Source organism: Aethalodelphis obliquidens, unplaced genomic scaffold (assembly GCF_003676395.1).
Source record: "Aethalodelphis obliquidens isolate GAN/ISIS:26980383/991018 unplaced genomic scaffold, ASM367639v1 scaffold4, whole genome shotgun sequence".
NCBI lineage: Eukaryota > Metazoa > Chordata > Mammalia > Artiodactyla > Delphinidae > Aethalodelphis > Aethalodelphis obliquidens.
In genome coordinates, this window is record NW_020837948.1 from 40,657,568 (window position 1) to 40,670,690 (window position 13,123).

Below are 13,123 nucleotides of genomic sequence, written 5' to 3' on the forward strand. Positions count from 1 at the left end.
AATTTATTGTCCTGTTTGTGGTGTGCGACTCCTGATGCTGTAGGTTATGAAGATTGGGGCATGTAGTCATTATCCCTGTATGTACTCTGGTATCTCAGTCATACTTGTAATATAAGCACTATGTGGACGTGCCCAATCATCTTATTTTTTATGGAATTCGTAATAGATGGAGTTCTGTGCTTTTGCTATTTTTGTGTTTTAGCAGATAAAAATATTTTTACTTATAGATTTAAAATTTTTTAATAGCATTTTAGTATTTTAGATAAAGTAACCATTTTAAATCTCCCTGATAGGCGGCCCGAACATGGCACAAATTGATAAAGACACGGCAGGAAGGAGGTGCCGAAAACCAAGAACTTCATCAGCTATGGAAGAAATTGACCCAGTTGCTGGCTGAGAGTACTGAGGATCAGAATAATGAGACCCAACAATTGGTACTAGCCATTTATTCCCCACAATTTGTGTCATGAAAGTTGATCATTTAGTTGAATTTAGAAAATGGAAGCATAACAATATGATATAGAAAAATACTATATGTCAGACTAGATATTTTATAAATGTTCAGTTTTAAATTCATAGAAGCTCTTCCTGATAAAATCAGAACTACAGGCCTACAGTTTAATACTAAGTCTGGACAGAGTGGAAATAATATTCAGGGTATCAGAATTTTACTTCCTTGTATTCATAAGAATTCACAATAAATCAGTTACTTAATCACTGTAAAAAAAGATACTATGAAATTGGCTTTTGCAAAACTGCTATAATTTCTAAAAAGTTGTACCTTAAAGGTGTGTTTCTTTATATTTATGAATTAAGAGTACTAAATTACTTTCAGATTTAACAGTTCAACTAGAGTATTTTATTTATTTATTTATTTAACTTTTTATTGGAGCATAGTTGATTTACAATGTTGTGTTAATTTCAGGTGTACAGCGAAGTGAGTCAGTTATACATATATATATAGCCACTCTTTTTTAGATTCTTTTCCCATATAGTTCATTACAGAGTATTGAATAGAGTTCCCTGTGCTATACAGTAGGTCCTTATTAGTTATCTGTTTTATATATAGTAGTGTGTATATGTCAATCCCAATCTCCCAATGTATCTCTCCCCTGCCCTTTCCCCCCTGGTAACCATAAATTTGTGACATACATCTGTGACTCTATTTCTGTTTTGTAAACAAGTTCATTTGTACCATTTTTTAAAATTCCACATGTAAATGATATCATATGATATTTGTCTTTCTCTGTCTGACTTACTTCACTCAGTTTGACGGTCTCTGCGTCCATCCATGTTGCTGCAAATGGCATTGTTTCATTCTTTTTTTATGGCTGAGTAATGTTCCATTGTATATATATATATATATATATATACACTACATCTTCTTTATCCATTCCTCTGTTGATGGACATTTAGGTTGCTTCCATGTCTTGGCTATTGTAAATAGTGCTGCAATGAACATTGGGGTACATGTATCTTTTCGAGTTGTGGTTTTCTCTGAGTATATGCCCAGGAGTGGGATTGCTGGGTGATATGGTAGTTGTATTTTTAGTTTTTAAGGAACCTCCATACTATTCTCCATAGTGGCTGCACCAATTTACATTCCCACCAACAGTGCAAGAGGGTTCCCTTTTCTCCACACCCTCTCCAGCATTTATTGTTTGTAGATTTTTTGATGATGGCCATTATGATCCGTGTGAGGCGATACCTCATTGTAGTTTTGATTTGCATTTCTCTAATAATTAGTGGTGTTTAGCATCTTTTCATGTGGTTTTTGGCCATCTGTATGTCTTCTTTGGAGAAATTTCTATTTAGGGCTTCTGCCCATTTTTGGATTGGGTTGTTTGTTTTTTTGATATCGAGCTGTATGAGCTGTTTGTATATTTTTGAGCTTAATCCCTTGTTGGTTGTAGAGTATTTTATTTAGAGTATTTATATTTAGTATTTAGAGTACTTATACCTAGAAATATTTCTTTTTTTTTTTTTTTGTGGTACGCGGGCCTCTCACTGTCACGGCCTCTCCCATTGTGGAGCACAGGCTGCGGACGCGCAGGCCCAGCGTCCATGGCCCACGGGCCCACCCGCCCCGTGGCATGCGGGATCCTCCCGGACCAGGGCACGAACCCGCATCCCCTGCACCGGCAGGCGGACTCCCAACCACTGCACCACCAGGAAAGCCTGAAATATTCTTTTTTAATGTACACATTTTCAAGTAATTGCAAAGACTTTTTAAAAGACTTAAAAAAACCTATTGGTTTTGAACCATAATTGGAAAATATTTTCATCATTCTATTTTTTATATTTGTAAGTTTAAAAGTAAACTTAATTTCATATTATGGTAAATAAACACTCAATGTACACTTGCTAAATTTAATAGAATTTTTAAATGTGAACAATTATAGACTCCATATAGGATTCGAATCTCATTTCTTTAATGTGTTCATTCATTTGTTCACTCATTAATTTGTTCCTTTAATTAGAAAATATTTATGGAGAACCTGTTACTATATGTCAGGCATGTCCTAAGTGGTAGGAATAAAAACATGAGAATAAGATTTGCATTTGTTTTTGTATTGGTTTATCTGTGTATAGATTCAGTTGTGGAAAAAAATTGAACGTTGACAAAATTAGGTGATTTATTAACTTCTTTTAAACCATGTCTTCATATTATGACTTATTTCCTTAAAATAGTATCAGTTACCAGGATATCAAACACATGTCAAAATAAGTAAAAATATTTTGAATTATCTACACTATACTCCTCCATGAAAGAGAACTAATTATACTTATCATTTTAAGAATTGATTTCTAATTGTTAAATAGGATAAAAGGATTTTTTTGGGGGGAGGGTTATTTTCACCTTGAATGCTAGTGATACTCTGCCTTATTTAAGTCTGTTCAGAAAAAAATGTATCACATATTTACCACGTGGATTAATTTCATTACTATTTTTTTTAAACGTGTTACGCTAGACTGTTTGTTAGGCTTCTTTTTTTTTTTCTTTATTTGCAAGATCATTAAACTTTATTAGCACAGTAAAATTTTACTTATTTATACAGACTTTATACCATACCTTAAAATGAAAATTTGAGGTGGTGAACTGTATTATGAATTTTTATTATAAAGTCATGGAACTTCATTTTGAAAAATGTAGAACTTACGTAACCAAATGAATGGTATTCTTTATTTTTATTATATATTTTTAAAAAATATTTATTTTTGGCTGCATTGGGTCTTCGTTGCTGTGTGCAGGCTTTGTCTAGTTGCGGTGAGCGGGGTCTACTCTTTGTTGTGGTGCATGGGCTTCTCATTGCGGTGGCTTCTCTTGTTACAGAGCACGGGCTCTAGGCATGTGGGCTTCAGTAGTTGTGGCTCGCGGGCTCTAGAGTGCAGGCTCAGTAGTTGTGGCTTACAGGCTCTAGAGCGCAGGCTCAGTAGTTGTGGCGCACGGACTTAGTTGCTCCGTGGCATGTGGGATCTTCCTGGACCAGGGCTCGAACCCCCCGTGTCCCCTGCATTGGCAGGCGGATTCTTAACCTCTGCACCACCAGGGAAGTCCCATGAATGGTATTTTTTAAAGTGCTTGCCTTGGATTCTGGTATTGCTGTCCTTGCTGAGGAAATATTTAGGAGGCTTCTTTTGGAATTTTCTTCAAAGTCAGTTAATAATACTATGTAAGAAGAATGATTTCATGATAGTTCAGTCATATCTCTGGTTTTTTACCAAAAGTATAACTTAATAAAAATTTTTTTTTTGAGATTGAAGATTTGCTATCCTGAAGATGTTCCAAAGACTGTGCTGGTGATTTCAGAAGAGATGTTTTAAAAGTGATCTGAGCAGTAACAGCTACACTAACATATGAGACTGTACCTCTCAACTAGTTAGTAGGGAGCAGCAAGCACTTACAAGAATGTTTTGTTAAATTAATGTCGCTAATTTATAGTTATCCCTTATTAGTTCAATGCAGTCTGCTGGCCAATTGGAGTCAGATGTATTCCAAACTTAATTATACATTTTTTTCCTCATTGAAATTGTAGGGCCAGACAATAAAACACATTTGCAGTTACTAGTTAAGGGTATGGTTTGTATAAGTCTTTTGTGTTCAACTATTTATTGTATTTGTCATTTAAGTGTGCTACAGATAATAGCTTTTTGTGTCTTTGTTTCAGCTATTAACTGCTTTTGAGAATGCACTGGACTTATCAGATAAGATTCCTAGTGAAGATCACCAGGTGCTTTATAGACATTTCATTCAATGTTTATCCAAAGTAAGTTGATTTTTAAAATCTCTAACGTGACTTTCTATTCTAATTAGGAAAGTGCTCACAAGTATATTTTTCTGCTACTCACTTTATTTTACTTTTATATTTTCAAGTTTCCTCATGAGACTGCTAGGTTGAAGAAGGCTTGTGAAGGAATGATAAACATCTATCCTACTGTACAGTATCCATTAGAAGTGCTTTGTTTGCATTTAATTGAAACAGGTAATTTATTCTTTGTTATATTGTGTGTCCCAGAGGTGTGAGAGTGATGTTGCTATGAATGAAAAATTGTTTTAGTGCCCGTTGTGTGTAAGGCATTGTTTCAGTATTTCTGGACATGAGAGGAAGTACAATATGTATTCTTTGTGCACATGAAAAGGCTAAGAAATACAGGAAGGTATAGTGACACGAATTATGAGCTACTGAGTTTATTGTTGATCAGTGAAGTATTTTTGAAGGTAAGAATTGAAGAAGGTCTTGAATTTTCCACAGAAATTAGATGAACAGGAGAAGGTGAAAGATGCGCCACATGGCATGAGCAGAGGAATGGGACTAGGTGTGGTTTTGGGGAATAGTAAAATAGTTCTATTTGCTATAGTAGAAAGAATAACTAAGATATATTTTGATTAAGTAAGTTAGACTGTATTACACAGGGATATGAATGTCATGCAAAAGATTTTGTGAAAGATTAACATTCTCAGTGTTGATGTTATGTGGTATGTCAATGTCACAACGACATTGTTACAAATACTATAGTATGATAAAGTAATGAAGTTTGTGAATGATCTACTTTTTTAATTAAACAGAGCAGATTCAAGTCAGAGAGTGTGTCTTAGTGTATGCTTCATGCTGTTGCTTCTTTGTGTACTTTTGTTGGGGGAAGAGAGAGAAGTGATGGCAGCTAGCCTTCTGGGAGTTGCCAAAACTTGTAGCTGTGGATATCTTGTGCTTGTCAGTTTACAGGATGTTGACCATATTGGTTTTCACAACAGCTGCTGTCTGTTTTGCCAGTGTCTGTGCTGAATAGGTGTTTTAAAAAGAATTTGAATATCATTCCTGTCCATTCCTGTATTCACCCGATAGGAATATAATTCATAGAAGTCAGTCATTGGAATGGAAATGACAGTACCAGCACCAGTGTGGTAGTGATTGTAAATTATTGCAGAGCTTTCCTAATCCATTTAAGTTTTTTCACTTTGTTGCTAAATGAGTATATACATGGGAATGCTTTGTATGTTAATGACCATCGCATGTTTCATAATTGAAAAATGGTTGAAAACTACTGCTTGAGATAAATGAGGGAAAATTCCTGTTACAAAAGTCTCATTGCACTTACCTTGGCTCTCCCCACTCTAACTTTCCCTTGTAAGTCCAACTTGTACTTTTTTTCCCCCTGGTGTCTGAGTTAAAGTCCAGAACTCTTCAGTTTTGGATTATTTTATGGTGAGAAGTAAGCAGACCCCCTTTTCCTTACTTTAACTGAGTCAAAGATACACGTGCAAGAGCAGTTTTCACTAACATGAGAAAAGAAAACATTAAAAGTGTTGTAGTGAGTATATTTATGAAGTATAAAATCTTAAACTAATATGGTGTGCAGGATAGATTGTACAGAAGATAGACTAGATTGGGTAGAATAAGTGATGCTAGGAATGAATGAACTATAGGAACGAATGAACTGGGAATACGATAGCAGCAATTGAAAGTAACAGGTGAATGCAAAAATGGAAGAGATTTCTTAGAGGTGATGGGAGGGAGAAATCAATTTTAACTTTCAACTCTCCTGAAAAGTTGCACTAATATGGAATGATGGTTTGTACGAAAGGTAAGTTGTTGAGAGGAGCTGTTAATGGGCATTCAGAGGGAAATGTTCATCAGGGTTTGCCCGTGAGAGATCAACAAGGTTTAGAAGCTGTTTGCGTGTACATGAAAGTGAATGGAGTGGATGACTTCAGAGGATGCCTGAAGGGCGGAAAGGTGAAAACTGTACCTTGGGCAGTGTTGGCTGCCTTGAAGGGAAAGGGAGGAAGAGGGGGAAGAGGGGATGGAGGACAGAGAAGCGAAGAGGGTCAGAGAGGAAGGTGGGGGAGCCGATGCAAAGCAACACAGAAGGCAAGGAAAGAGCATTTCAGAAAGGAGGTCTGTCTTGAGAGATTGAGCAACTAATTTTATGATTAGGAGGCCTTTAGTAGGGCTGTCTTTTTTTTTTTTTTTTTTTTTTTTTTTTTTTTTTTTTTGCAGTACGCGGGCCTCTCACTGTTGTGGCCTCTCCCGTTGCGGAGCACAGGCTCCGGACGCGCAGGCTCAGCGACCATGGCTCACGGGCCCAGCCACTCTGCAGCATGTGGGGATCTTCCCGGACCAGGGCAGGAACCTGTGTCCCCTGCATCGGCAGGCGGACTCTCAACCACCACGCCACCAGGGAAGCCCAGGGCTGTCTTTTTTAATCAAAGTGATTGAATTGGAACTTAGACTACAGCAATGGGAAAAGAGTAGGAAGAAATGGTTAGCAGGTATAAAAAGAAGCAATCCAGGGACAGACTGACTTCATTTAAGGGAGAAGAGGAGGAAGTGTGAGAGGGGGATAGTAGGCTTTTAGAGGAGAAAGAGAATTGCAGTAACTCTTCTGGCAGGAGAGTTTCAAGAAGAAAGGGCTAGTTAATGTTATGGACGTTGCCTTGAGGTCAAGGAGGAAGGGCATGCTAAGAGACTTTCAGTACAGGAAGCATGCTTATGATTTTTTTTTTAATTAATTAATTTATTTTTGGCTGTGTTGGGCCTTTGTTGCCGCGCGCGGGCTTTCTCTAGTTGCAGCGAGCGAGGGCTACTCTTTGTTGTGGTGCGCGGGCTTCTCATTGCGGTGGCTTCTCTTGTTGCAGAGCACGGGCTCTAGGTGCGCGGGCTTCAGTAGTTGTGGCTCGCAGGCTCTAGAGCACAGTCTCAGTAGTTGTGGTGCACGGCCTTAGTTGCTCCGCGGCGTGTGGGATCTTCCCAGACCAGGGCTCGAACCCGTGTCCCCTGCATTGGCAGGCGGGTTCTTAACCACTGCGTCACCAGGGAAGACTTCTATGATTTTTTTTGTGTGTGTTTTTTTGTTTGTTTGTTTTCCTCTAATAGGAAGCATAGTTCTAAGTCACCCAGTTTCTTCAACTTTTAGCATGAAACCCAGTGTGTTCCCAAGATAAGTGGACTGATTTTCTTTATTGTGTGGCCTCTGGTACTCATCCCTCCACCCCTTTTTCTGCTATTGCGAAATTCATGGCTGTTCACCCTTTTCTCTCTGTTCCTGTTCAGCTATTCATGGTTTGTGCCATTCCCTCATTCTTGACGTGCTTACATGCTAATTGGCACAAGAAGATACACTGATGTTTCTTTTTGAGGACTGATCAAATGTTTTCTTAATAGGCACATATAAGCCTATAATGTAGATTTGTTGAGTAAATATGCCCTAGTATATCAAAAAGCCTACAAAATTATAGAAGCAATAAGCTCAACAAATAGTCTGCAGAGTTTTGCCCATAAATTCAGTACTTGACAAAATGTTTTAGTAAAGAGATAGCAAAGGGATTTTCGGATTGATTAGAGAGAGTGTTGATTTTTGTGGAAAAAAAAAAACACCATTCTCAAAGAGGGTTTGGGGATGGGTATTTTGCAGAATTACAAATGTCCTGGCAAAGGGGAGTGGGTAGGTGGATATTTACATGTATGGTACTCCAAGGAAGACTTCTTTCCCTGCTGAAATGTTGGTTGTAAGGATTTGTGGAATGGGGCAGTTCAGGCTTAGGTGCATTCTGAGGTGAAGCATTATTTTGGGGTGGAAGTTTAATAGTTAATGTAGGAGAGTAGGAAGCTGTGCTTAATGATTTCTTTTTTTCCTTCTTTTCATTGCTCCTTTAAGCCAAACTTTCTATGTATTAAGAACTTCTGAAAATCTGTGAGGTCTCTTAAAGGCTGATCTATCCTCCCCCAGAGTACTTTAGTGCCTGCAGAATTTGCTGCCTCACAGCAGTTAATCACTGGGTTCTTTTCCACTGGGGACAAATATATTTCATTCTCTTTTGTCCTCCTTTGCATGTTGAGGCTTGAAGACTCATTTGCAAAATGACTCAGTTTATAAAGCTTCACATAACAAGTAGTGAATAGCTTTCACAGTTGTCATCTGATGAAATGTTATTTCATGCTAAATGACCTTTTTGATTTATTTTGTTTTGCTTTATTGCTGAATTGCAGGAGGATAAGAAAGCTTGTTTCTTCAAATCCAAACAGAAAAGAATTTAAGATTTTCTGTTCCAGAAATACTAGAAAATCCAGGTGGAAATAAAAAAATGAGTACATGTTGTTTTTCTCCCTCCAAGCTAGGTTAATTTAAAAGAAAAATTCTACAGCACTGTTGGATTTCTTTGGGATGTCAGAAATAAATTTAAAAAACCTCTTGCCTTTTTTTGTGATAAACTTTAGGAAACAGAATTCTTATAGGTATTACTGAGCATCTACTCTGAACCTTTTCAGAACATCGTTTATCAGCTCCAAGTCTACCTTGCCTTATTGACAAATAAAAATAATATTGACAAACTGTTCTAAAGTCACTAAATCTGGAATCTTAGACTCTTTTAAATGTTAAAAAGAGCAGATAAGTTAAACAATTTTCTATTCAAAAACAATGAAGTCTATTTCCTTTCTGGTTTTATCCTCCACATTTATTTAGGTAGTATTTTCAACAAGAATTAGTATGGAGAAGTGGATTGAGAGTTGAAGCTAGAATATTCCTGTCTCTTTACACAGGATCACTAGTGTTGTTATTACTGTTGATGGTTTTTGTGAACACTGTAGAGAAACCCTTTAAGTGCCACTTGGTCTTATGTAGAGAGTATGTTATCCAGGGCTAGACGTGAATATAGTCTCCCCGAATCTCTTTTTGCTTTTATAATTGTGCTCCCAGATGTTAGCAAAGGGGAATATGTTAGGAAAATATACCTTGTTTAAAAGATTTTTGTGTTAATCCTAGACCTTTAGGAAACTATTTTCATCTGCCTATTCACACTTTGCTCACCTGTGTGCAGTTTTTAGTTACCCTAAATATGGATGATTTTTTAGAAAAGATGCATGATTGGCTTTTCTTCTTTTCATCCCAGGTGTGTTTTCTGTAATAAGGGCAGTTTTTATAGCCAAGATAGACTATCATGAATTGTGTTTCTGTGGAGTAAGAGAGAGTTTTGACTCAGTTGGATAGAAATCGAAGGTAAAATTTTAGTAGCCATTTTATTTTCTTTTTTAGAATGGTGAATGTTTTTAATTTTCCATAGTAATTCTCAGCCTTTACCTATTAATAGACTAAGCCTTTTGGGACATCAATTCATAACGGTATTTTTAAAGGATCATTACAATATTTAATGAATGGCTACATGTACAAGACACTATACTAGTCCCTACCCTTCAGAAATTACTGTTTAGCTACAGAGGCAACAAAGGTAGGGTATATATGCTATAAAGTTAGTAATACAGTTGGTATATGGTATTGGTAAATACTGTAGACTGGTGATTCTTAAAGTATGATCTCTGGACCAGTAGCATCAGTATCACCTGACAACTTGTTAGAAATGCAAATTCTCAGGTCTAATATCAGACCTACTGAATCAGAAACTTTGAGAGTAGCGTTCAGCATTTTTTGTTTTAACAAGTCCTCGAGGTTATTTTGATATCTAGTTTAGACAATACCGCTGGATATAAAAGGGGTGGGGGAAGCCCCCAGTGGTTTGCTTTTGGAGGATAATAGGGTGTATGGAACTAGGCATGTCTATTCTTGGAATTCATATATACGGAAGCGATAGTGAGAACATATTGATAGAAGGGAAATTCTTGTCTAGAAGCAGGCTTGTGTCTTTTTTACTGGCTTATTAACCGAGATAGTATTTCTTCCAGTTTATTCTCATATTTCACCAAACAGTATTGAAGTTTTAATTCTTTAGCCTTTATGAATTCTTTGAATTTTTGGTGCTAACTTGGACTTCTAAATTAATATATAAAATATTACTTAGGGATTATATACATTGTTGTATATCTGGTTTTAAATATTTTGAAATATATAAGCTAAATGGTATCATGCAAAGAATTCACCTTTGACATCTGTTACTGAAACAGTGGTTCCATATGTGGTTTGGGGCTGTTTTATAGAGATATTAAAGCATCAGGTCTCTTTTTCAGATAAATTATTTTTATTTGTTCCCCTTATTTATTGCTTCAAGTTGTAAATTACTGTCTCAATTACTTTTCAAGAATTTCCGTATGTGATTAAACAACTTATTAAAGTGGTGAATGGTAGTCCCAGTTTATTCTCAAAACAGAAATCATATTTTCCACCTGTTTTTGTGCTTTTCTGGGAACAGGAATTCTGAGAATGATTGAGGTTGGAGAAAATGGAAATACAATATAACAGAACCTACAGTGTTTTCTAAACTAATTTTTTTTACCAAAATAAACTCAAAATGTAGGCATTGGATGATTACTACATAAGCCTAACTGTTAACTTATATAGGAAAAGAAAGTTTTGAATGTAAACTTAAGAAGAATGTGACTAAGTCTTTGTTCAGTATCCTGCTGAGTAGGCTGTCTTTTGATTCTGGGCTGCTGGAAGAGTCCACTGCATCTGGCATCTTGGCTGCCGCATCTCTAGCAGCACGTTGTTGTCCAGGGAGAGAGGTTGGCAAAGATACTGTCCTTTGACAGGGATTCCTTCATCTAACAACCAAAGTTCTTATTGCTGAATAGCAAAGGGAGACCCGGTGGCACGCAGCGCGCTGAGTCTTAGCCTTGTGGCAAGTAGCAGTAGGTTTCTTGCTTGAAACCCTTGAGTACGACAGCAAGTTCGGTTTACCCATACTGCTGTGTGTAAAGTGGTTTCTACTTCTGGTATTTAAGAAGAAGGAGGAACATCATTTTCTTTATGAGATGTTAATATTTTCTACATTTGTTGGTCTATTTAAGTTTCAAATTCCTGGAATCAAGATATGGAAGTGTATGCATAAGACAGCTCTTGGGATTTAAGTGTACAGGTGTTGGCACATATTGTTATATGTATGCTAATAAATTTTTCTTTTAATTCCAGGAAGCCTTACTGATGAGGGAGAACAGTACTGTTGTAGATTAGTGGAAATGGATTCAAAAAGTGGTCCAGGTCTCATTGGTTTAGGCATTAAAGCATTACAAGACAAAAAGTACGAAGGTGCTGTTAGGAACTTAACAGAAGGTGAGTGTTCAGTGTGCAACGTATAACATGAGGTATAGTTGTTAGCAGGCGTTTATCTTTGGGCCTTTCTTTAAGGAATATATATATTTAGGATAGAAGCAAAAAAATGTACTTACATACTCTGGAGTCTGCTTAAGTTTGAATTCCAACTCTGCCACTCACTAATTTCAAGACCTTACGAAAGTTAATTAAACTCTTTGTGTCTCAGTGTTTTCGTTTGTAAAATAAGGATACTATCTCCGTGTAAAATAAGGATGCTATCTCCATGCTTAGGAGGCTTTAATTTAGTCTTATCAGGTATGACAATTCTGGATGAACTCTCTTTCATATTGAGGTCTGAATGACAAATACAAGCCTGGCAGCGGGAGGAGCATTTTAGGCCAAGAGTTGAAATAGCCTGAGGTGAGAGAAAAGCTAGTGTTCAGGAAACTCCTGATCGTTCAGCAAGATTTGAAAATAAAGTATGGGAGCAGGAGGGGACAAGAATTGAGGCTGGAAAGGGGCCTTGCAAACCTTGTTAAGAGGTTTGCATGTTATCCAAAGGGCAGCTGGGAACCAGCGCAGTCTTAAGTAGGGGAATTTCATAATCCCATTTGTATTTTTAGAAATATTCTGGCCACAGTATAGAGAATGAATTGGTGTAGATGGCAAGCACTTGCATTGATCTGGGATAGATAATGGAGGTCTGAACTGAAGTGGTGGGCCGTGGAATCAATGTGACTTTGTGACTGATTAGATATGGACTACAAGGGAGCGGGGAGGAGTCTGATCTGGGGAGTGGATTGTGGTGCCATTCATCTCAGTCGTAATGGAAACCTTGGATTTTGTGATTACTCTTATCCTTTTAGGATTAAAGGAAAGCCCTCTCTGCACAGCTGGATGGTATCATCTGGCAGAAGCCCAAGTCAGAATGCATAAACCTAAGGAAGCTGTTCTTTCATGCAATCAAGGTATTCTTGACATCTTCCAGGGTGGCCAATGCTGTTTCTTTTCATCTTAAAGGAGAATGATAATGGTGCTTTATTTTGTATTTTAAGTTACCAACTAATTTAAATTTCATTGAGGAGGTTAAAAAAAAAAACACACCAAGTCTGTGTGCATGTCTACTACTATATTTTTAAACCAACAATGAGTATTTATCAAAGGTTTCCTACACTTGGAATTTTGACAAAGTCAGTTTAAGCTTGTGTGGTGATGCTCTGTCTTTGTAACAGGGAAGCTTCTTGTGGGACCTGCGACCTTCACTCTAACGTAGATTCTTGATTCCTTCAATGTAGGTAATGGACAAGGAGAGGTATCTTAGAGCCTATCTGCATGTGCTCATGTAGGTCAGGTGTGGGGTAAGAAATCAGAGAAATGATGCACTGCTCTTGGCCTGGCTGGTGACCTTGCCTCTGCAGTTGGGAAACAGTTTACCTTGGTTCATCCTAATTCAGCTTCTTTTCCCTTCCATTATCCTTAATGTGCTATTTTTGTGACAGATGCTTTAGATAAGGGTTAACCTCTATTATGTAGCAGATATAGACAGCCATTGTTGTGTTTCAGGATGTTCAGTTTTATTATATGTTACGTAAAGATGGAGGTTTTAAATTTAGATCTATTCTGTTTCAAATTCAGATAT

At 37.1% G+C, this 13,123-nt stretch overlaps 1 protein-coding gene across 6 annotated transcripts in view; it reads left to right on the forward strand.

Moving 5' to 3' along the window:
- SKIC3 (SKI3 subunit of superkiller complex) overlaps positions 1-13,123 on the forward strand; it is an 85,685-nt gene that overhangs the window by 14,114 nt on the left and 58,448 nt on the right. For all 6 annotated transcript variants that reach the window (XM_027100594.1, XM_027100591.1, XM_027100596.1 and 3 more), the window contains 5 exons: positions 294-434; positions 4,170-4,268; positions 4,376-4,484; positions 11,362-11,502; positions 12,351-12,452. In XM_027100594.1, coding sequence (XP_026956395.1) covers positions 294-434; positions 4,170-4,268; positions 4,376-4,484; positions 11,362-11,502; positions 12,351-12,452 — 592 coding nt within the window. The remainder of the gene's footprint in view (positions 1-293; positions 435-4,169; positions 4,269-4,375; positions 4,485-11,361; positions 11,503-12,350; positions 12,453-13,123) is intronic.